This window comes from Triplophysa dalaica, chromosome 2 (genome assembly GCF_015846415.1).
Source record: "Triplophysa dalaica isolate WHDGS20190420 chromosome 2, ASM1584641v1, whole genome shotgun sequence".
NCBI lineage: Eukaryota > Metazoa > Chordata > Actinopteri > Cypriniformes > Nemacheilidae > Triplophysa > Triplophysa dalaica.
The window spans coordinates 12,963,669-12,986,842 of record NC_079543.1 but is presented as its reverse complement, the minus strand read 5'-3'; the positions used below and the strand labels follow the sequence as shown (position 1 = coordinate 12,986,842).

General features: G+C 38.6%; 1 protein-coding gene across 2 annotated transcripts; it reads left to right on the top strand.

Annotated features, from left to right (window-relative positions):
- Window positions 1-1,355: 1,355 nt before the first annotated feature.
- On the top strand, window positions 1,356-20,675 carry klf12a (Kruppel like factor 12a). Of its 2 annotated transcripts, XM_056735199.1 has the most exons (6): window positions 1,356-1,523; window positions 9,669-9,750; window positions 10,758-11,304; window positions 16,372-16,510; window positions 18,890-19,047; window positions 19,161-20,669. In XM_056735199.1, the coding sequence occupies exons 2-6, from the start codon at window positions 9,685-9,687 to the stop codon at window positions 19,352-19,354; spliced, it is 1,104 nt and encodes a 367-aa protein (XP_056591177.1). In that variant the 5' UTR covers window positions 1,356-1,523; window positions 9,669-9,684; the 3' UTR covers window positions 19,355-20,669. The 2 variants fall into 2 exon arrangements, with proteins under 2 accessions (XP_056591177.1, XP_056591186.1); XM_056735208.1 differs by lacking the exon at window positions 1,356-1,523 and having other exon boundaries at window positions 9,673-9,750; window positions 19,161-20,675.
- The last annotated feature ends 2,499 nt before the right edge of the window (window positions 20,676-23,174 follow it).

Sequence of the window (23,174 nt, the reverse complement as noted above, 5' to 3'; positions counted from 1 at the left end):
TTCACAAGCCACCATACTAGCTTCTGCAGAAGCTTGGTAATCGTGCATAATAATTTAAAGTTACTGATATGTTTTCCATGCTGTTCTTCCTCGTTTCTCTCTTGATATCACCGGGCTTAGTGAACACAAGACCAAAGAAATCATTTTTAAGCGTTACTAGGATCAAGCCAAAGTCAACAGTCCAAACATCTACTCAATGCAGTTTGATTGATGTAAAATGAGCTGTGTTATGAAGAACAAACCAAAATCAGTCCTGTCAATCATGTCACCTTGCACGTACTCTTCAAAAATGACAATTCCAACCTTAAACTTATCATCATGTAACACTTAAATTCTTCTCCTGTACTGTAAAAACCATAACAAAACATACAGTGTTACCATATTTGTCATTTTACTTGTTTCCTCCAGAGCAGATTTTTTGTAACAGCTCATTACGATAAACTTTTCATTCACTTTAACAGCCAAATAGTTGGATTGGAAAGGATGCTGTTAACAGCTTTAAGAGACAATATCAGAGCGAGGGGGTGGGAAGAGAGAAAAAGCAAGAGTCCTCCACCTCCTCTCACACCTCCACAAAAGCAAAGGACCAACACAAGGTGGGAGAGCAGGTCGCTATGGCAACTGACGAGTGGCCTCCAAGGAGAGTCACACACATCCCCCAGACTTCCTCAATTAGCACTCGCACACACACATATGCTAGGAGCGCTTCAGTCCTGGCTCTGGGTGGTTACAATTATATTATTTAAAATGATCAGTAGAGCTACCTCATCTTGTTAAAGTGATATTTTTGAGGTCTTATTGTATATCATAGGATACACAGATTGTTGACGCAGTGCATTCGTAATTGGTGACCAGGACACATACCATTTCTATGGGCAGGTCAGTGACATGCTAGGACTCTGTTTGTTAGCTCAGCACTGGCTCAGATGGGGTTATTTTTGGACAGTTTTGCCATTTATGCAGGATATGCTTCTAAAGGTAATGTGGTTTTTACACTAGTTGTCCAGTCATTTCTCCATCATTTAGATGATTCTGCGTCTTTCATCCTGTAGTTCAGTGTCTTCTCACTTGGAGTTGCTGTTTGCTTTTCTACTTTCTTGCCACTTTCTCCGCTAAAAAAGTTCAAATAAAGAAACTGTTCCAACACATTTAAATACAGAGTTAAACACCCACACCATTGTCAAAGTCTGGCACTATTTTATCACACATACTTATACAGACACACACACGCCCACACAAACAAACACACACACACTCCTTGTCCTCTCGCCTGGCAGCCCTAGGGTCCACCCCCTCTCTTCATTCAGCCTGGTCATGTGACCTGAGCTGTGTGAGTAGAACTGCACCGTGTGAGCCATCCATTCATTTCCTCCTGAGAAACAGTCAGAGGAGGAGGAACCAGAGAGAAGGGGGTAGCATCAGAAAGTGCGACTGAAGAAAACAAGATATTGTAGAAAAGAAAGCTAAAGGGACGCTGTGAGGATTGTGGGTCTCGCTGTCAAATACTGAGGTTGATAAACAAGGTCAGTACTGTACAGCCTGTTTTTCCATTAGGTTTGTCACTCTTTAGATTTTTAGTTTGTTTGACTATGGACCTGTCATATGTCATTCAGCTTCAAGGTACAAATGTAAACGTGAGCACCTTAATAATTGTATCTATAAATAAACTAAAAATACCTAGACAATAATGAACGCTTGTCAGTGTTAACATAACATATATCTGTATATATTTATGTGTTTAAACAGTTAACCTTTAACATGATCATAAACATTAAGCTGTATGGTGATGTGCTTTATGGACCTTGCTATTGTGGCACGATTTTGGTATTTTTTTGACACTTTTATTTGGTGGATTTGCATACATGTATAATCTGTGTCTTCTGACATTATGACCTAGATAATTTGGTCAGAATTCTTAGCACACCTCAATTAAAATGTATCATCTTTTCAAATGCTAGTTGATTTCAAAGACTCTTTCGTTGTCTTGCGTTTGTTTGAATTTGTTTTGTTTGTGAAACACTGAGATTCATATTTAGTGCTTCACCAGCAGCATCAGATATATGATGCCTCTCGCAACCAGCTATCAATGCTACATGGACCCTTCTTTCATTTGTTTCATTTCCTTCGAGAGCTGCTTCAAATATCGACTTATGTTTTTGAAACAACAATGCCTGATATATTCTGACATTGAATTCAATTCAGTTTCATTTGTATAACGTTTTTTACAATGTTTTGCTGTTTCAAAGCAGCTTTACAGGAAGAGATATAATATATAAATGCGGTATGCATGTAGGCTACTGTAGTCCTGTAGCTTTGTTTTGAAGTAAAGGAAGTAGAGCTGTTCTCCGACTGTTGCATCAGTTGGTCTGATTTGACATCGCTGGTGTTGCCTCTCCATCTGCCAGAGGTTTCCCTCTCAGGTATGCAACATGGTAATTCCGGCCAAGACACGTTTACTTTCAACACTCTTAAAATGAATTCAAAATCAGTAAGAGAACCACATCACTATTCAAGTTAAATATATATTTTTAGTATCTAAAAATACACAGCACCATCTGCACCGCAGAAAAGAAACCGCACCTGAGAGTTCCTCCCAAGTGTCAATTAGTCTAGTGTCTGTCGCGTCTACACCGGATGTGCCTCATTCTGCAGTTGCATAGGGAGGAAGTTCGGGGGTCACTGGGTCTCGTGTTTTTGAAAGCGTTTCTCCACCTGAAACATCAATAAAATAAGCAAACTTTCCCCTCACTGTGGCCTTTAAATGACCCGGCGAGGCATCTCTAGCTGGTTCACCTCTGGAGGGGGGCGAGTTGTGTTGTTGTAGATGGCCTTTATGTTCACAAAGTGAGCGAAAGAACTGGAGAGGTGCTAAAGGCTGAATGTGTGGGCTTTGTGCAAACATGATCAGAATCAATAGTTTGAGGGGGTGTTAAACAGGTGTGGAGAAAGTTTTGTATAACAAGGTATTGCAATCAATATTTTGCTTTAAAATGTGAATTATTTTACAAGGTTGAATGTAGTTGTGAGTTTGATAAGAGACATATTATGTTTAAAGTCAGTATCGTCAGTATCAGTAGTCGTGAGGGAGGAGTCTTTCATACATAATCTCATATTTTTTAATTGGTTAGGAGAAATACAATAGCAAGAATGTGGTTGAATTATAGAGCCAATTTACTGTGGATAGCATAGTTTAGAAATGTTGTCGCTTTAAGATACATTTGGAAATATTTGGATTCATATAAAAATCTATTTATCCTGACCGATGTGAAAGGATCTCGTGACAAAATAAAAAACCAGTAGGCGTAATCCCAAATCCAGGTTTGTTCATTGGTTAATCTTAACATTGTTTTCAATGAGACGTAACTGATTTTTCTTTCCTACGGGTAGTCTTGTAACCGAAGAAAGCTGGATGGAAATGTATCTTCAAGTCAAAGATAAGCTCAACCTTTCGTCTTCATACTCCAAGCTGTTCATGGTACAGGAACCCAGATGCTTGCACACAGACGTGCACTTCACACATCACACACACACCTACACATATGTGCACAGAGAATGGAAATCAGAGGAACCAAATCTCCTTTGTGACTCACCAGTCTACAAAGATTGAAGGGTGGTTCCTGTACAGTGCGGGAAACAGCGGGTCTCCCTAGTGACTGCCTGGGCCATTAAACAGAGCTCTGCGTAAGGCTTTAACCAGGGCCTGTAGCGGATGTACTTCCTGTGAACACTTGATCTGAACTTTGACTTCTGACCCTTCGGCCGCTCCTGATCCAGCCAAAACTGAGAGGAAGAGTGAGAGAGCTTCATGTGGGATCTGTTACAGGTTAAGAGTCTGTCACAGCTAGGTTGTGTTCACCGTCCCTGCTTCTCTCTACTTCTTTATGTTTCTACTTTCAATCTATTCTTTGGTTTTATGTGCAAAAGGACTTGAGTTCAAGTCCTGATCAAATATAGAACTGTTTACATAAATGAAGCCTTGGCAAGCTTAGAGGTGAGGAAGACAGTGACCAAATTCTCAGTATAAATCAAATGATCTGCAAAAGATCTGTCGAAGCAGAAACCACTTGGGTCTAAAATGGGTGTGAATAGACATGCAGCTTCTGCTTACTGTAATTTACCCATGTTCACTTTCGCCTCTTTTTCAACGCTTTCGTCTTTAGCTGCAGCTGTGAGTTTTCCAGTTTCACGGAGGGCAGAGAAGGAAAAACAATTCTTACCCAGCCCTGTGTGAGCATGCACTGCTGGAGAACAAACACAGCTGCCTTGCTCATTACGAGCAGAGGCATCACAACACTCAGGGAAGAGGGGTAATACCGTTCAGGACTTGTGCCTCAAGTGTATGGAAAGAGACGTGTGTTGATTTGTCAGAAACAACATAGTTTAGTCCTTGTTATGGGCATTTTGGAAGAGCTCAGTAACTTCCAGTGATCACATCTTACCCAGTTTCCCCTCTCTTGCATTCTTTTCAGCAGGGTTACTCTTTGTATGATGTTAAGTCTCTGGGTGGTTAGCGGTCACAGTAGTTAGCATGCTTGGTTACTGGCACTCACATTGTGCTTTAGGGGTTGAATCTTTTCTGGCACCGCTGTACAAGAGGCTCAGGCTTTCCCACAATGCTGAGGACAGCTGGGGAGGGCTATCGCTGCCCCCTGAGTCCACAAGATCTAGTGGGAATGCGGGCAGATCTCTTCCAGCTGTGAAACAGGCAAAAGATTTAACCACCTTATCAGGATTGGGCAATTAAAATTCACAATATATTGATGATTTCTTTGGCAATATGAGCAACCAAAAATGTAAATTCTTTCACCATTTACTCACCCTCACGTCATTCAACACCTGTATGACATTATTTTGCAGAACAGAAAGAAGATATTTTGAAGAACATGGGTAACCAAATAACACTGGACCCCATTGACTTCCATCAAATGAACACAAAAGCACTGAGACATTTCTCAAAATATTGTCTTTTGTGTTCTATGGAGGAAACAATGTCATACAGGTTATAAAGACATGAGGATGCGTAAATGATGACAGAATTTCTGTTTTTGGTGAGCCAAGTATGAGAGTGTTGAATCATTTATGGCTTCACTTCAAAAATGAAGATTTACTTAAAAAATGGTGTTGGCAACTTTGACTCTTCTCAAGCGATTCTCTGATGTAATGATTTGTCCTCGTAACCACTCAAAAATGTCCATTATACAAATAGTCATGCACCAGTTACACAGACAACTGTTTTCTCTAAAACTGTTTCTCTCAAAATGTCAGCGATTCCTATCTGTATATACATACTGCTTTATTCCGCAAGCAATCAGAGGTGTGAAGGCAGCAAGACAGAGAACCCCACAAAGTGCACAATGGAGTGCTCAGCGGAGTACAATAAACTCTAGCTCTAGACTCCAGCGATGGTCATTAATTATGATGTAGACCAGTTTCATTCCAAAAATGAGAGTCTGAGCGGCTGCCCTAATGGAAAACGGGAAGCGCCTCCACACAGTTACTCTGGATGATGGTTTGTTTTATCACTGTATGATTGGATTGGCTGATGTCACTGTCTTGTACACACACTCCAGTGCTCCTGCTTTTAAAGCTCTCATTCTTCAGTAACGTATTCTTCACAAACTCCTCACGATCAATGCCGCGGCATTGTGCAATATTGCCTAATAACATGACCTTCACATATTGCGCAACCCGGTGTGTGCCAGACCTCTGATAATAAACAGTTTGACGGCATGCAGTTCAATAGTTCAAGTCAAATTACACACATCTGTCTCCCCCTGTCCAGCGGAACACCAGAGAGAGAGCTTCAGATGTTTCTGGCCTGCTGTCTTCATGGAAGACAGCACAGCAAACCAGTCCAAGCTGTGACCAAGAGGCCATTTGTTGGTTTTTCGACCTGATCTGGAAACGGTTTTGATTGCTAAGGTTACGACCATCACCATTGCAAGAGGACCCTCAAACTGGTCTTGGGCCTGTAAAAACAGTTGTTCCACATACTTTTCACTCTGGATAGTCTTACAACATGTAGTGCGATGGTTGACAAGAGCAGATGAAGAAGAAATTACAGAAGACAGGAGAAAAAAAAATGCAGTGTCCCGAAATTTTGTCGATATGCTTGTCTAACAGGAAAAACAGCTTCTGACTTTACAAACCAAACATTTAAATGTGAGTTAACTTACTCTATAAGATAGATTTTTTTTGGATCATATTATTTTTCCAGTATACATGATACACAGCCACACAATTGACGGAATTTCCACTCAGAGACAAAAATACTTGACCTGCTGTCACCTGTATGGCAAGAGGCAAGAAGGTCCCACATGAGGTCAGTAAATACTAACCTATGCACTGCTCATACTGACAGCTTTAAGCGGAGAGGTTCCAGGTCCCCCCTCAAATCAATAACAGATGTGCAAGTGAGCATGTTCAGTCCTAGTTCCCTCTGAAGGCAAGTGGAAAAATCAAAAGTCTGATTTCAAGACCAAATTTGAGTAATCTGCTGGAGACATTCTGTAAAGTTTATTTATTTTAAATCCAGTGAGGGGCAGATGAATCTGCAGACAAAACGTTGATTGTGAAGATTATCCACAAAAAAACTCTCAAGGTTTTCATACATCAATGTCTTGTCTGTAACGTTTATTTTTGTATTTGTGATTCTAAAATCGCTCTACACTACAGCTACCGACAAGAATTGAATACTTCTAGGTGTGAGTGAAATGAGCCCTTACCCTGTGGTACTGAATGCTTTACAGTATATACCATTACGTAGAATTTATTTTGGCAACGAAAAATTGATAGAGAACATAATTTATGGCCCAGTTTTGTGGCAGGACACGTTCAGATGAAACTTATAAATTTAGAGAGGTCAGTCGCAATGACTGGAATGTTTACATTTGCGTCCTCAGCTGTTCCTGGCATTGTTTAGCTGCAATGCTCTGGCCAGTCAGCTCTTTAAAAGTTGCTGTTCTTTTACTCCAGTTGACTCCAGTGACAGTACACCTTTCCCGAGCAATTCCTCGCACACGCAAACACACACAGTCCTCTTCTTTCTCTCTGCTTTTCTTTCTTGGAGGTTTGACAATGACCTGGCTCTATCCGACAGAAGTTGTCCTGCCAAGGAAAATTAGCTCTGTTGAAATGGAAAGTCTGAAGTCACTCAGGGCTTCTTGGCAAGAGACAATTACGCAAAGCAGGAGGATCCAGAAGAAGTCTACTTTTTGGGGATGGATCCAGAGCTGTCTATGGATCTGCTCAGTTTTTCAGCACAGTTCATTTGAGAAAAAGAAAAAGTCTCATCCTGGATCTACATCCCAAGGCTTTGTGAATTAAAGCCCAGATGTGTCTGTTATCTACACAACGAGGAAGGAGAAAAGGGAAGAATGGAGATGTGAAAGATGTTTGTACAGAAGGCATTATGGGTAAGGCTTGAGGCTGGTTATCAGCACCATGGCAGTGGGCAGGAAGCAGCTCTGACCTGAGGTCACTTTTTAGACTGCCCAACTAGGCCACTGAAATGCTGAGTCACTGATCTCTTGTCAGTGAGGACATTATAGACTGAAAATACCAATGATGAATGAAAACCACTTGAGACAGCACACCTAAAAAGCCGAACCCAAAATACGTCTTACCCTGGAATTCAGATTCCAGTACCTTTATCAGAATACATGTTGGTCCACTTCCAGATTAGGTTTCTTGCTTCCTATTGCATACATAGGTGGATGCCTTCTAAGTAATGAATCCGAACATGCTATTCCCTTTATAATTTAGACCAAATCATCAGAGCCGAAAAAGAAAAGGAAATATTAAATATCAGTTGGTCTGTTTAGTCGCAGGAACTATTGAAACTGTGATAAAACTTGTCCATTGGAGTCAATGCAGAAGACGCGACTCTCTCTATTAATGGCTCTGGCCCGACCCATTGGGACCCCACCCGTTTCCTCTAACTTCCTGCCTGCCAGGGATTACACATGAGCGCACACAAAAGTAAACTAACCAGGTCAACAGAAGCCAAAACAGTCAGCACTTTCCGAAGTCTCTAATGAATCTGCAAGTGCTGGAATAAGAGGAATAAAGCAGGTGATTTCCAGATAAAATCCACCTCCTCCATGTATCAGTGCTGATGAGCTATGAGAGGCGGACTAACCCCATGGCCTCCAATGAACAGGGGAGCATTCACACTTTTAAACCACTTCTGAAAGATTTAATGCAAGTATGTGAGCACATGGCTGCCTGTGCTTCTTTCATGAAATGTTGGTTGAAGTTAAACATTCAGTAAATAGAATTTATTGAAATATCTAGGAAAGGCAAGACATCACTAAGACTATAGTGATGCGACTAGATTTATTTCATAATAGAATTTCTTGAGCACGGGATAATGTGTTATTACATGGCGCTCTGGAATACTTCATTCTGATTGGCCAATCGTGAAAGTTATCAGATATTTCTCATTTTGACAGGTGCATTTTAACATTACAAATAAATTAAATATAAATATGCCGTTTTCAAAAATGGGATTATACATATATATAAAACAGAAAGTAATCAGGTTTTCCTCGTAGAACTTTGCATTTCTTAGAAGGAAGCCTAATAAAGTATTATAAATCAATATTTTATGTTAAATAACTTTCTTATAATGTAAGTAGATAAATTAAGGTAAGGTAGGGTAAGTGTAGTATGCATGAAGATGTCCAGCCAGCCAGTTATTATCACAAAATAAACCCCAACAGTGTGATCAAGACCCAATGCGAAACGACTTAAATATGATAGAATATAAAATATGACATTTGATATGTGAGGATTGCTAGAGGAGGATGCTTGGGTAGTAGTCTACATTTATATTCTTTACTAAATTACAAGAATGTACCTTATTTAGTTAACTTAGTTAACTTACTACACATTCAGGGTTGTACCTTTAAGGCTACATAGTGTAAGAAAAAAAGTAATTTTGTGCCAGCAGAGTCCCATAGAGTGTTTTTAAGCGGCTGTGTGGGGAAGTAAACAGAACTCTCTTATTGTAAGTTAATGACCTGGCCCACACAGAGTCTGCATCTGCAGGTCTCAGCAAAATATCGGAACGCCCGTCATTCATAAAGTTCTGCCTGGGCTTAATAATACTTTATATGAGGACATTAGAACCAAAAGCATCTGTTCTCATCTTTGACGAAATGGATTGTAAATATAGTAACTATAAGTATTACCACACAAGGGCGCTGTTTGACTCAACGCCAACACGGCTGTTTGACCAAGTTAATGAGGACCCAAGATGAGTGTGATATGGCTTTCATATAACAGTTGAATAAACAAGAAGTTGACGATGAGTAATCTTAGGATCGACTGAGTAAGATTGACTGTTACATCTCATCGACTGCCTGTCTGAAATACTGCAACAACAGACAAGCATTTTGTTAGATAAATCAGACAACTTCACTTGTCAAATAAAAACTTGAACTGTTGGACTGTATGATAATGCTTTATTAAATGTAATAGTCTACTCTATACATTTTTGACCCTGAGAGATTCTGTTTAGTGGTCAAACACTAAGCAATGCCAATATACGAACCACCTTAACCCGTCTGAGTTCTTCATTCCTCACAGAAGCTGACTGAACAATCGTTTTAACACTTTGCGTTTTTGAATTGAGTCTAAATTTTCTTTTCTTTCACTTTTTGCAGGCACAGTGATATCAGGATGCTGATGCTGGATGGAATGCCAGCCCTGCCAGTTAAAATCGATCCTGCAGAGTCACAGAGGCGGGTAAGAGGTCATAGTTACAGTACAGTGTGCCGCAACTGAGTATGCACAGCATTGAGATTCCATGTGTGTAGGCAAGATCTAGGGCTTGCTGACATTTTATATAAGCAGGCCCTTAAATTCACACTTGCCAAGCAGCAAATGCGAGGACATTTACTTGCGTATGCTTTAACATATACACTTTCCCCCTAGCTTTCCCCCAGCCCTAAAGCTATCTCTCCATTTCCAAGTATAACCAAATTAAACCCACGTTTGCTATCCTACACAGTGCACCCTGCTTTACCCATTTTTGTACTGTTTGTATCATTGATGGGAGAGTTTGAGCGCAGGATGTGCGTGGGACACGCAGCCCCGCTTTGAAGTGCGTTAAATCAACAGGCAGTGCAGACACTGAAACGTGTTTCTTGTTTGAGCAGGCTCAACGCCAGGCCCCTTTTCTTGGAAATGCACCCCCGTCATTAAAGCCATCCTCACCAGAAGCTATTCGGATTCGGAAAATTAGCCATAATGACTGGTAGCCCCCCATACATGGGGTTGGATGAGGGCCGGATGGGAGGGGAGGGACAGGGGGGGTGAGAAAGGTGAAGCATGAGCAGGGAGAGAGAGAAATTGGGTAGAGATAAAGTTTCAAAACATGTTCCATTCTGGCTGTACAGACTCCAAGTACACCACATTAAAAAACAGGGGGAAATTTTTGGCTAGAAATGATGCTGCCATCTGACCACATTCTGTCCATGGTTTCGTTGAGTCTGAGTGAGTGCTTCTGACATGTTTAACTGTAATGTTTTTTCAATTTGTTAATTCAGGATAACAGCTGAGTCAGGAAATGTCTGAAAGGCTGTTTTTTACTTATTTTTTTCTTAATGCCTTTTGTGATGTGCTTATCCCATTTATTGATTTATAGTACATGGAAAAGTACTGTATTTGGAAATATGTTTCTTCTGCTCATTTATACCATTTATAAAAAACGAATTTAGTTGACTGACTAATTCATGTGTGTTGCCTTTCAGTCTCCTGTGATCCATGACTACACGGAGATGGGCGTGCTGGTGTTGAACCACAGATTTCGGGCAGAAGAAATGCGATTCCTATCTGACCCTTTTCAAACACAAACTGAGCCTGTGGATCTGTCCACGAACAAAGCCAGAACCTCCCCATCGCGTTCTGCTTCTTCATCTTTGTCCTCATCCCCCTCATCGTCCTCTTCATCGATACGATTTTGTCCGCGGTCCCCTCCTCCCAGCAAGTCTGTGTTATCTTCATCACCATCATCATTATCTTTTTCCACTTCAGTCATAACCCCCGTTCCTCGTTTGAAGATGTCCCCATCCAGCCCTGGTCCAGTGGTGGCATCTCCCCTATCCAGGAGTCTCAGGGGCCAGTCATTTTTGCACATACCCCAGCTTATGCCTCCATGCTCCAGTGCTGTTCACCTCCACCCCCGCAGGGTGCCAGTGGTAGTGCAGCACATGCCTGTGGTCTACCCTGGGATGGGATCTTTGGGCAACAGCAGGCTAATGATGCCATTGCTGGAGGAAGACAGGAGGCACAGGAAAGGTAAGAAAATTCTATTTTATTTTACAGAAATTCATGTAATAATTGGAATTTATACCTGGTGCCCCAGCTGCCACAAAATTACCTTGTTATAGATTTTTCACAATGAAGTAAAGGGGGCACTAATGGGGTCGAGATGAAAGTAAGCGCTGAATGACTCTGTTCAGGGCCTTTAAATAAGTTTAATATAGTAAAGTGTAATCCAAAAAATCCATTTGAATTCACAGTCATTTTTTACTTTTGTTTATTTAAAAAAGTTCATCATTATTTTAAAAGTAGCGAGAAGATGTAGTAAACATGTTGTCTGCTCTTAATAATGGATTGTCATTTGTATGTTTTTTTTACACTAAATCATGTTCAGTAAAAAGCGTAATGTATTATCATGTTAGATTGAAATAACAATGAAACATATTTAATAGACGTTAATATGAAAAAGACTGATGTTAACATTTACATTTAGTCCTTTAGCAGAAGGTTTTATCCAAAGTGACTTACAGAGAGTTCAGGGAGCAATAAGAGATATGTCATACAGGAGCAATAATACAAGAGGTGCTAAAACAAAGTTACTGGTTTCAACAAAGGCTAGACCACTACCTGTTGAGAGAAAGAGTGAGGGTTAGTGTTATTTTTATTTATTATTTTTTTCTTCATTTGTCGGTCAAGTATTCACAGAAGAGATGGGTTTTAAGTCGTTTTTTGAATGTTGTGAGAGATGTGGTTGACCGGACCGAGTTAGGAAGAGTGTTCCACCAGGAAGGAGTTGTGAATGAGAATGAGAATGAGCGGGAAAGCAATTTACTGCCCTTATGTTAACAGATGTATATAATTTGACAAACAACCTCATATAAGGTTTACAAAACATTCACATAGAGTTTGAGGCAATCCTGCCCTACACCGTAAAAAATCCCTTTTAAAAGCATAATATTCTGGGTCACCAGAACAAAAACAACAACATATATTTTTTTGTATAGTAAAACTATATGGTTTTAATTTCACACCTTACTTGTAAATGTGCAGTTTATTTCTGTAATTTAACATGTTATACTGTAATTCAAAACTATTTTAAATTTCTGTAAAAAAAACTGTAAAATTCTATGAAATTACAGTGCTCTCTTCTGGATACTCATATCCAGAGTACTCAAATACTCCGCTCTTCAGAATGACTGCGCTAGTGATGCTTACTTTCAAATGGATTTCCTTCAAAGCCCTTCGTGAGACCAATTAGAATTGATTTATTGTTCTAATTTGCAGTATCATGGAGAGTGAGAGGAAGAACCCACTCTTTCCTCCTCGCATGCGACGCCTTTCATACTCTTCCTTTCACCGGCTGTCTCCCTCCCTTTCTGTAGGTGGACAGCAGTGTTTTTAAAAGCCTGTCTTTGAGTTCCCGTGTTCCTGGCAGGGTCATTGACAGAGCCCAGAGCTTGGCTGTGTGGTAGACAGACTCAGCTCTTATAAGTGCAGTTCCATTGTGCTCGCCTCTTTATATTCCTCAAAACATGCAGCAGCCAATATCCCCACAGGAAGTAGATGCTACGGCAAAAAATGCTGCTCAGCTAAACAAGGGCACCTGGGTTTATACGTGACAGAGTGCACAGAACACAATAGAAACTTTGGCGAGAGGCAGGGTTAAAGAGATACAAAATGGGAGAAATGTTTCTAAGCCGACAATAACCTTACATGAGAGGGTAGCGCATCAATTGTCTGTTTAAAAGCTGTGCTTTTGGCCTGTCAGAGGACTTGCCTGTCTTGACTACATTTAACAATCAAAATCGTTTTAGAAAGAAATCTAATTATAATCTAAAATGTGACCCTGGAAAAAAAACCAGTCTTATGGGTCAATATTTCGAGATAGAGATGTTTACATAATATGAAAGATGAATAAATATGCTTTCTATTGATGTATGAGTTGTTAGAATATGACAATATCTGGTTGATATACAACCATTTAAAACTCAGGAATCTGACGGTGCAAAAAACAAAATATTGAGAAAATGGCCTTTGAAGTTGTTAATCAGGGGCACTGTGGCAGGCCATTCACTTACAAAAATAAAGTTTTTATATATTTAAGGTAGGAAATTTACAAAATATCTTCATGGAACATGATCTTTACTTAATATCCTAATGATTTTGGCATAAAAGAAAAAATCGATCATTTTGACCCATATATGTATTTTTGTCTTTTACTAAAATTTTTCCCGTGCTACTTAAGACTGGTTTTGTGATCCAGGATCACAAATATCTTTTTTATTCTTTGCACAAGATGGTTCAATAATGAGGACTCTTCACATTAACAATTGGCATACTGTACTGTACATCATGACAAAAGGGAATTTAATAATGCCATTTGTTTTTCCTTAATGTTTGCAATTTTAGTTTTGTTTTGAATGTGTTTTTATGAAATGATCAAACTCATTTTTGTCTTACTTTTTTTATCAATAACAGGAAATGTTTGGTCCTTAGCTTGTCCGTTCCCCTTGGGTCCAGACCTCGGTAGTTTTGTATTGAAAAAAAAGCCAATTTAGTAGAAAACGCCTCGAAAAATGATCTCAGATCAGTCTACCTCAGCTGTTTAGCAGCGCTCTTAAGTGTCAATCTGATTGAGTTGGCCAATCAAATGAAGAAAGGCGAGGATTACTGTCCAATCAAATGAAAGAAGGCGTGAGTTGTTATTGACAGAAGTCTGTTGAGTTCCTACTGTGAAAGAGCGCGATGTAAGTAGCTAACTGTCTAATGTTTTATCACAGAAATGTTAGCGCACATTCACAAGTCGCGTCTAAAAATGCGTGCAAAACGCTAACTTTCTCCCTCTTTTCAGAGCTCCTGGGAGTTTGCGCTCGCGTTTTGAGCGTGCTTGACGCGCGTCAACATTTAAACAACAAACCTGTTTGTAATATCGGTCTGGTAACAAAAACATGACCAGATCTTCACTAGATGCTAAACTGCGTCGCTTTGACTCAGGTGTGTTTATAGGTTGTGGTTAGCCTATTAAAACACCTATATGATTTGCAAATAATTAAAATTCATCACTTTGAAACAAATTCTCGTTCTTTCATTTCTTTAGTTTCTAAATTATTTTAAGTTTACCTATTTTTGTATAAAAACCTAAGTGTCTGCATCTTCTGTAGCTACCCAAAAAAGTTAAAGGGACAGTTCACTCATAAATGGAAATTCTGTTATCATTCTCGACTCTTACCTTTATGTTATTTCAAACCCAGCATGATTACAGTGTGATTTATAATAAGGTCATTAGTCACTTACACTATCCCCTGCAATTTCTCAACACTTAAACACATAAACTCTTACTCAAAACACTTTCCTGAACAAGGAAAGCTTGCCTGCCTTTGGGCAAGAGTGCTGCTTTTAATGGGCTCTGAGTATAGCAAGGCTTTCCTTTCATTCTTCTAGTTATTTTTCATCCTGTTTCCTCCGGGGTTAGGAATAGACACAGAGGTTAGAAATGTTGAATGTCATAAAAGTCTCTCTTCGTCTTTTACAAATGTGTGTGTGTCTTGTGTGTTTTAAAGCTGACCAGTCAAAGAAGGGCATTTATCCTCATCAGCACACAGCGTATGTGTGTGTGAAAACAAGCAGGTCGACACATAATTAGACCTGTGCAGTTCACACTTTGATGATCTGATTTCAGTTCATTAAAAACATTCAAGATTCATGCACAGAGACCAGCCCCCTATCTTGAGGGGCTGTGCCCTTATGCTCTGCAGTCTCTCATGAGGTATCCATGGCAACAAGGCAGGTCATAGGATGACATGAATACGACAGAGACTTTGGAAATGGCAAAAAAACAAATTAATAAAAACATAACATTACATAAATAGAATAGTTTATATTTGATCATTCAGTAACACTTAACATTAAGGTTTGATTCATAAAGCATTTATAAATGTGTTCATTGATGATGATTCATTTACAAATGCATTATAAATCAGTTATAACTGCGTAAATAAAAAGGGGGATTTCATTGAAATGCCTGCCAAATAGTGAGCCATTTTTAACTTGCATGTTAAAAAATCGTAATAAATGTATTTATTCATTATTTATTTGACTCAGAGCAGATTCATTATTATCTTGATGTAGTTTGCAAAATAGGCTGTCATACAGGAGACTCGAGGGTGTTATGCTGTTTTTTCTTATTATTTTATATTTCACATCTTGTGTCACTTTTCAAACCATGTTGCTTACCTAATCCGTTTTACTGTGCCCTCCAGAATGCCTTCAGAACATGATGCTTATCCAAAGGACTTTTGATCACTTTTTAACACTAAATCCACAAAAGTATTTGTAATGAAAATTGTAAAAAGCGCTTTATACATTAAGAATTATTGACAGCCCATGAAAGTGCACTTAAAGAAAAGTGAATGCTTCTGAAGTATTCATTCACAACTTCAAAACACCGAACTTGAAACAAAATGTTAAGAGTTATATATGTTAGCAAACCATGAAAGTGTGACTTAATATAGTGGATTCATGTAAACCATTTATAAAATATATAATAATAAGAAAAAACAACATAACACACTACAGTCTCCAGTCTGACAGCCTATTTTGCAAATTATGAATGAACGAAAACATTTATTAGGCATCTATAACATGTAAGTTAAAAATGGCTCACTATTTGAAAGGAATTTCGTTTTTGCAGTTATAACTGTTGTATAATGCTTTTGTTAATGACTGATTAATCATTTTATGAACACATCTACAAATGAATTGGGATGACTGAGGTTCTATATAGAACTGCTGAAGAACCATACGATGCTATATAGCACCTCCGTCACCCCATTGAACCGCTGAAGAACCACTGAAGTACTTAAATATACATGTAGTTCTATATAGCACTAAAAGTTGTTCCCCTATGATTACAAGGAAATAACCACTTTAAGTGCTACAAAGCACCATTTTTTTAGAGTGCAGATAGTAGAGCCACTGACCAAACCACTTCCCATCAACCATTTCCCATCAAAGATCAGTATTGCAATGTCTAAAACCAACATGCATGCAAAGAATGTGCACATGATATATATTCATCTGCTCCAACCTTGTGTTTATATGCAGTCACACAGCGAATCGCAGATGGACTGTCACCACGGCGGTCTTTGAGTGACAGCGAGGATGATGACCTGCCCAACGTGACCTTGGAGAGTGTGAATGAAACAGGCTCCACCGCCCTGACCATCGCCCGCGCTGTACAAGAGTACGAACATTATTACTCTCAATATCCTTAACAGCCTTTAACTGGGTGGGCTAGTTCAGGTTCTGAAGAGTCATTGTCCTGCAGAGTTTAGCTCTAAGTAAAGCTCTAATAAATCCATCTAAATGATAAATGTTATATATCTACATATTTAAATATAGGGTACAAGCATCCCACCATAATCCGAATAGCTAGATGAGGAGTGCTGGACTTGCGAGCCCTTGGGCACTGATGGAAATTTCTGAGTTCAGGTGAGGATAGAGGCAAACAGCTGGCAGTGCTGAGTAAATGTGTCTGGACAGGATGCAGGTGAAAGTATATTTTATACTAAGGTGAAAATAACTGTAAAAGACAGTGTGAGAAAGATGTCCTGAATGGCCTTGTTGAATTGGAAATAGCCATTCAATTAGTGTAAACTCTAAGTTTATATATAGCCTATATTAGTGGTTCTCAAACTGGGGGCCACCCAGGGGGCCAAGATGGACCCAGGGGGCCACAGATTTTGTGGCATTTTATGAAATATAGGATTTTTGATTATCCAATTAAACATCAAACAAATAAAAATACCAACGAAAGAATTGCTCTAGGTGTAGCTCCCCAGCAATATACAGTAGCTAGAGGTCTCTGTGTGCATAACTATAAACATCCCAGTCTCACAGGGAATGTTTGTTTCAGGTTGAGAGTGTTAGACACATGTGCAGAGGTCAGTACAGGTTTATACTGTATCTCCGGGGCCCAGAGCCACTTGACATTTTTTTTTTCTATCCTTTTGATATTATACTAAACTGATCTATAACGAGTGATGCCCTGCACGTCACCAGCACTGGAAAGCCCCTCTAGTATTCTCCAATGGGAAAAATACAAACAAAAGACGGAACATAAATGACTGTGCTGAGTTTAGTCTGATGGCAGCTGCTGTTTCCCTCTCCGTTTCTTTCTTGTCGCTCTTGTTGACAACAGTCTAACATACAGGCTCCTACTGTAAAACAGTCAGTGCAGCTCCTCTGACCTTGAATTCCAAGCTTCACGTAGACACACAGTGGAATGTGGAAAATAGTGACAACATTTTTGAAAATCTAGATATCATTTAAGGGGGAAGGAAAGTGCTAGGATGTTTTCTCTCATTATTTTCCTCTTTGGGCCCCTGAAAGCGATGGAGTGTGCCAAAAGCTACAGGTGCAACCCCTACCAATACGCATACATAAATACTGACAACCTGCTCTCCTGCGGCCCAATAGGAAAAGGAAGTGGCTCTGTGGTGGGTTCAAATGCTTCCTCTGCCACCCAGTAAATGCTCCCAATGATAAAAAGTCCCCTCCAAAGTACAAGCACAGGTACATACAGTGGGGGTTTTTGTGTGTAGGGGTATTGTTCATATGTTTATGCACTGTGAGTAATTTAAATAGCAATGTTTCAACATTTGTGTATGTAAAATATACTAAACAGAAAAAAAATGCTACAAATGCTAAATCAGTGCTGTGAATACAGCATACAAACGTGAATGTTTAATGTTATGAGCATACCACTCACATAACCTCTACCATTAGACAATTACAAATGGGTAAATAGCAACGTTTTTCTGACACAAAAACATATTTACAAACTTTTTTATATTCCAAACATATACATAATATTCTATTAACATGAGCACTCTCTAGTGGCCACTTGAAGTAGGCTATTAGATTTATTGTAATTTGATCGATTTTATTTAAATAAAAAATATTTTAACACCGTGCATAAAAATCACAATAATAGGCATTAAATTATATAATAGTTTTTATTTTTAAATGGTTTAAAATAGTTGCAACACAGCTCATAAAAATTACAATAACATGGATGAAAATTTATAATAGTACCACCAAAAGGTTGCCATTGTTTCTTCTGTTCATTTAAGCACACTCTGGTGGCCACTTACAAAGTATTACATTTATTGTTATTTGGTGGGGATAAAATTAAATGATGTTTTTCAGTTTGGCTTTTGCAGTATACTTGGTAAAAATGGTTTCATCAAAAACAGCTCAAAAAATGTACAATAACATAAATAAAACTTAACAATATTTTTTGCATTATTTTTATGCAAATCAAACTAAAGCTGGGTATCTACAAACTGTTTTAATTTTTAAAAGCATATTTCAAACACTCCAGGAGGCTTCCATCGATCTTTCAATTAACATAAGTAGTATTGAAGCATTACAGTTGTTGTCATTTTAGTCGGTTTTATTTTGATTAAAAATAGTTTCAACACAGTTCTTTAAATACGACAAAATTTGCAGTTTTCCTCTATTGTTTATTAAAAATGCAAGTTTATCTGACTAAGTCTGCTCAAGAGTAGCATTATAGTCTTTATTGTTTTACAAAATACATTATTTCCTGTCCTTACAGTTCCTTGTTGCCATTCGGTTTTGAAAGTCTACGAAGGCCCAGGCCCTCAGAATCACCAGACTCGAAGAGAAGACGCATCCACAGGTGTGAGTTTGAAGGCTGCAATAAGGTGTACACAAAGAGCTCTCATCTAAAAGCCCACAGACGCACACACACAGGTGAGTCTTTCAACATTACCCTTTGACCTTACTTAATTGTTAAGGCTCTCAAGAAATTATGTATTTTTTATGTCAGGTCATGACATTTATATGACATATCTTTTTTTCCTCAGGTGAAAAGCCATACAAGTGTACATGGGATAACTGCACGTGGAAGTTTGCACGCTCAGATGAGCTGACGCGACATTACCGTAAACACACAGGCGTCAAACCATTCAAATGCAACGACTGTGACCGCAGCTTCTCCCGTTCTGATCACCTCGCTCTTCACCGCCGCAGACACGCTCCGCAGACATGCTTAGTGTGATAGATACATTTCATGGACAAACAGACAGACAGAGCTGGACTCTATCTGTAAGTGTTGGAGAAGGTCCCAATTTTTTCCCCACACCAACAATAAACAGGTGAAAGAAAAGTACAGCAGGAAAGAGATAACAGGGATGAAGGGATTGATATGTGGTGTGTGTGTGTGTAAGTGTGTGTGCGTGTTTGTTATGATTATTCATTAGCATTTAAAGTATCTACATTATCTTTCCCTCATCAGTTTATATTCTGCACTTTTTTGTGAGGTTTATTCCAATCAACATACTGTAAAGGTCAGTCAAGATGACAATTTACACTGACCATTGTAAGTGCTGGATTCTATTAATGTATTATAAAACTATGTACTGTTACAAATGTATCAGATCCTTAAAATCCTCTTCAGGTTTTCTTAGGGATCCACCAGGCTCATGGAATTGCAGTTATTTCACACCAGTCTGTAAAGTATTTTCATAAGAAGAATAGGTCTTAATAGTTCTCTTTGCCTGAAAGGCAATGCAGAGCATTGAAATCTATTCTGTGAGCAGGGTTTGGTTATGCATTCGGCGACTAAAAGTCACTTTGATACAAAAACGAAAAGTTCAGGGTAATGATGTCATGGCTGCAGGTATACAGCTAAAACTCACTCTGTAGAGCAAAGTACAAATCAGATTCATTGCAAAGAATACAACAAAGGAAAGTAGACATTCATGTACACAATTTATAGTTATTAAGTTCATATTTTAGCTTCAAACTCTGCATGGGCTCCAATTATCACTTTATTATGAAAGCTGAAGGGGTGTTTCATCATGTTTGAATGTGGAGAGAAGGCCATATTCCATTAATATACCTGTAGTGTTCTGTCCCCTCAGCAGTCGCTGTCTGCGAGAGAGAAGTTGTCTCACGACATTTCCTTGCATCATTTGTGCACAAAACTAGTGTTGCATATGTCTGTATACTTTTTGTAGGCTTCAACATGTGGTATATCATTTTTGATCGTTTGTATTGTATGTCATATATTTGTTCTGTATTCTAAGATTTTGCACCCTTATGTCCATTAATATGTGATGCCAAAATTGATAGTATTTTACAGGGATGCCAAATGACTAATAATCATGAGTGTAAATGATCGTCAAATGGGCATTCCTTTTATTTTATCTTCTACAATGATGTATCTGTAAATTATGTTATGGTAAATGTATCATTTTTATATGGATCTAACTGTGAATTTATACATAAATGCAGTATATGTTAGATTATCGCATGAATAAAGGCACCGATTTGTATGTACAAAAAAAGATGTTTGACTTTGATGGCCTTACCATCAGAACCCCAGAATGTGCCTTTGTGATCAAATAAGTCTAAAAATAGAATAGGACTGAATTGAATCTAGGGTTTTATCTTGCAATAATGAGTGCAGAGCAAACAAACAGTGCAAGACCTTATTAAGTAATTATTGAAAACTTTTCTTTAAAAGATTTTGTCTTTTAAAGTCAGTCTTTCCCAAATTCAAATAGGTGACCTAGCAATGTAACCACAGGCTATTTCAAAACATACAATAATCTCCAACGTGTAATTTTTTGGAGGATCTATTGACAGAAATGCAATATAATATACATAACTAGCTATATCTTCGGAGGTGTATAAAGACCTTACATACTGAAGCATTAAGTTTTTATGATCTTAGAATGTACTATGTTCATACACCGAGGGTCCCCTTAATTCACCATGTTGTTTCTACAGTAGCCCTTAACGGAAAAACTGCTCTTCTGCCCTAAATACACTATATCCTTCGGCATAGAAGCAAATACATGACACCATCTTAATTCTGTCAGCCACCGTAGTGCTTCGAAAGGCAGGGATGGAGCCGTTGTTTGTAATTCAGAACCCCACTGATAGATGCTGCTAAATTTTATACACTGGACCTTTAAATAATGTTTTAAAATTGAATGCAATGTTGAAGAAAATTAACACACTTAAACAACTACAAAAAGGTTGGTTTGCAGACAAGTGCAGACAATGTAGCTTGAAAGATAAATGCTTGCAAAAAACAGCTTAAACATGCCAAAGGGCGAGAGTCCTTTGCACTTCTTCTATACCCTTGACCTCTGCTACAAATCTTGTGTCTCGCAAACAAGATATTCTCTACACAGTCACCCACTTGTCTTATGTGCATGGTGTCGATTTCCCCTGCATTCCGTTCTGAAAGGCACTCATGCCATCTAAGGCTTAACCCCTCAGAGTAAAACTTCAAGCATCCCTATTGGGAGGCTTTAGAAGGATATGCAGCCTTCTGTTTGAGACGCACCCTGTCTGAAGTGTCCAGCATTTCACACTTAATTCTTTTGTTTGACTAATTGCATCATCCAAGTTCTTGAAGTGTACTTGTTGGAATTTTTTATGTGAACACACTACTCACACTATTTATATGACGGTGTAGAATAGTGCAGACAGTATGTATGCAATTTTATCACATGCATAAGGACTACATTGCAGAAAACGATATTGTCTCCCTCCTCCAGTGCTGTTTCCTTCCCAATAAAAATGCTTGTGTAGGCTAAATGGTGAAAAAAAGTGGCCCCTCTTTGTTAATGTTTAGATTTTAAATATCCCTTTAAGCAACACTTCACATACTGCCATTGCTATTAACTGTCAAAAGAAAATATATATATATAATTTATATGAAGAAACAAATATTACAACACAAACATTAACTTTTTTATGGAAAATACATATTTGTTGTCATTTTGTTTATGTAACGTATGTTTTTGCAAATAAAAGCTACAGTAAAACAAATCAACAAAATAAAATTGTCCTCCAGTTAACTTTAAATGTAAACGCATTTGATGTATGTGAGCGCGTAAAGTTAAAGTGTAATTCTTCCAATTTACCACAAGGGCGCAGCAGCACACCAGTCTTAACCTTAGCATCACTTCGGGCAGATTTATGGATCATTGCTAATTATACGGGGCAGATAAGTTAAGACATTTAACCTTTCACCGACCTTAAGTCTGAATATGGCAAACATTTGAAAATGTCATGCGTTTCCATTAGGTGCTGTCTGCGTAAGCTTGATCTTGAAATACCTCTCGTTTCTGTCGTGCCGTCTCTTTCATGTTACAGGTGCGTGAGCTGAATCTCCCCTACTGAGGAATGGTATTATATTTTTACCTAAGGCAACCCCTGACAAGTTATTTGTTTATTGGCATATAGGCCTAAATAGATTAATGCTTGTTTAATTGTTATGATATGATGGAAATAAACATAAGTAGGCTACTTTGTTTTTAATTTATCCAAATTAAATGGGTGGAAATCTGTTAACTTTCCGGTAATTTTGCTAACACCGCATAATTTAGCTCTTTATCAAAAATAAAACTAGTGCTCTGCCAAGAAGCCTTATTACATTTTTATGTGTAAGAAACAATTGAATGACAAATGTTTAAAAAACATGTTGAAAGTGGACAAGCTAAACAATTTCTTCAGTTTCACAATGCTGTTTTAGGGCTATAAGTGCCAGAGTCACGCCTCCACAACTGTCAGGAGGAGGCAGATACACTTTGTGTTTGTGTAAGTTGGAAATAGATCCTGCATGTCTCAATCAGTCCTCTCCCTCTGATCTTAGAGGACGAGAAACACCTTATGAAAATATTGTTCATCTGACAGTAAAAACAGCAGTAAGTCTTGTTGTTCCCCTTTCTACTGCCTCATAACCTTAACAAAAGAATCTCTGTCATAACACAACCACTGTGCACTTAGCAAAACAAAGAGATTGTTGTGTGTGCCTGAAAAGAGAGAGAGAGGGGGACGCCGCGCAAGCTTCTCTTGCC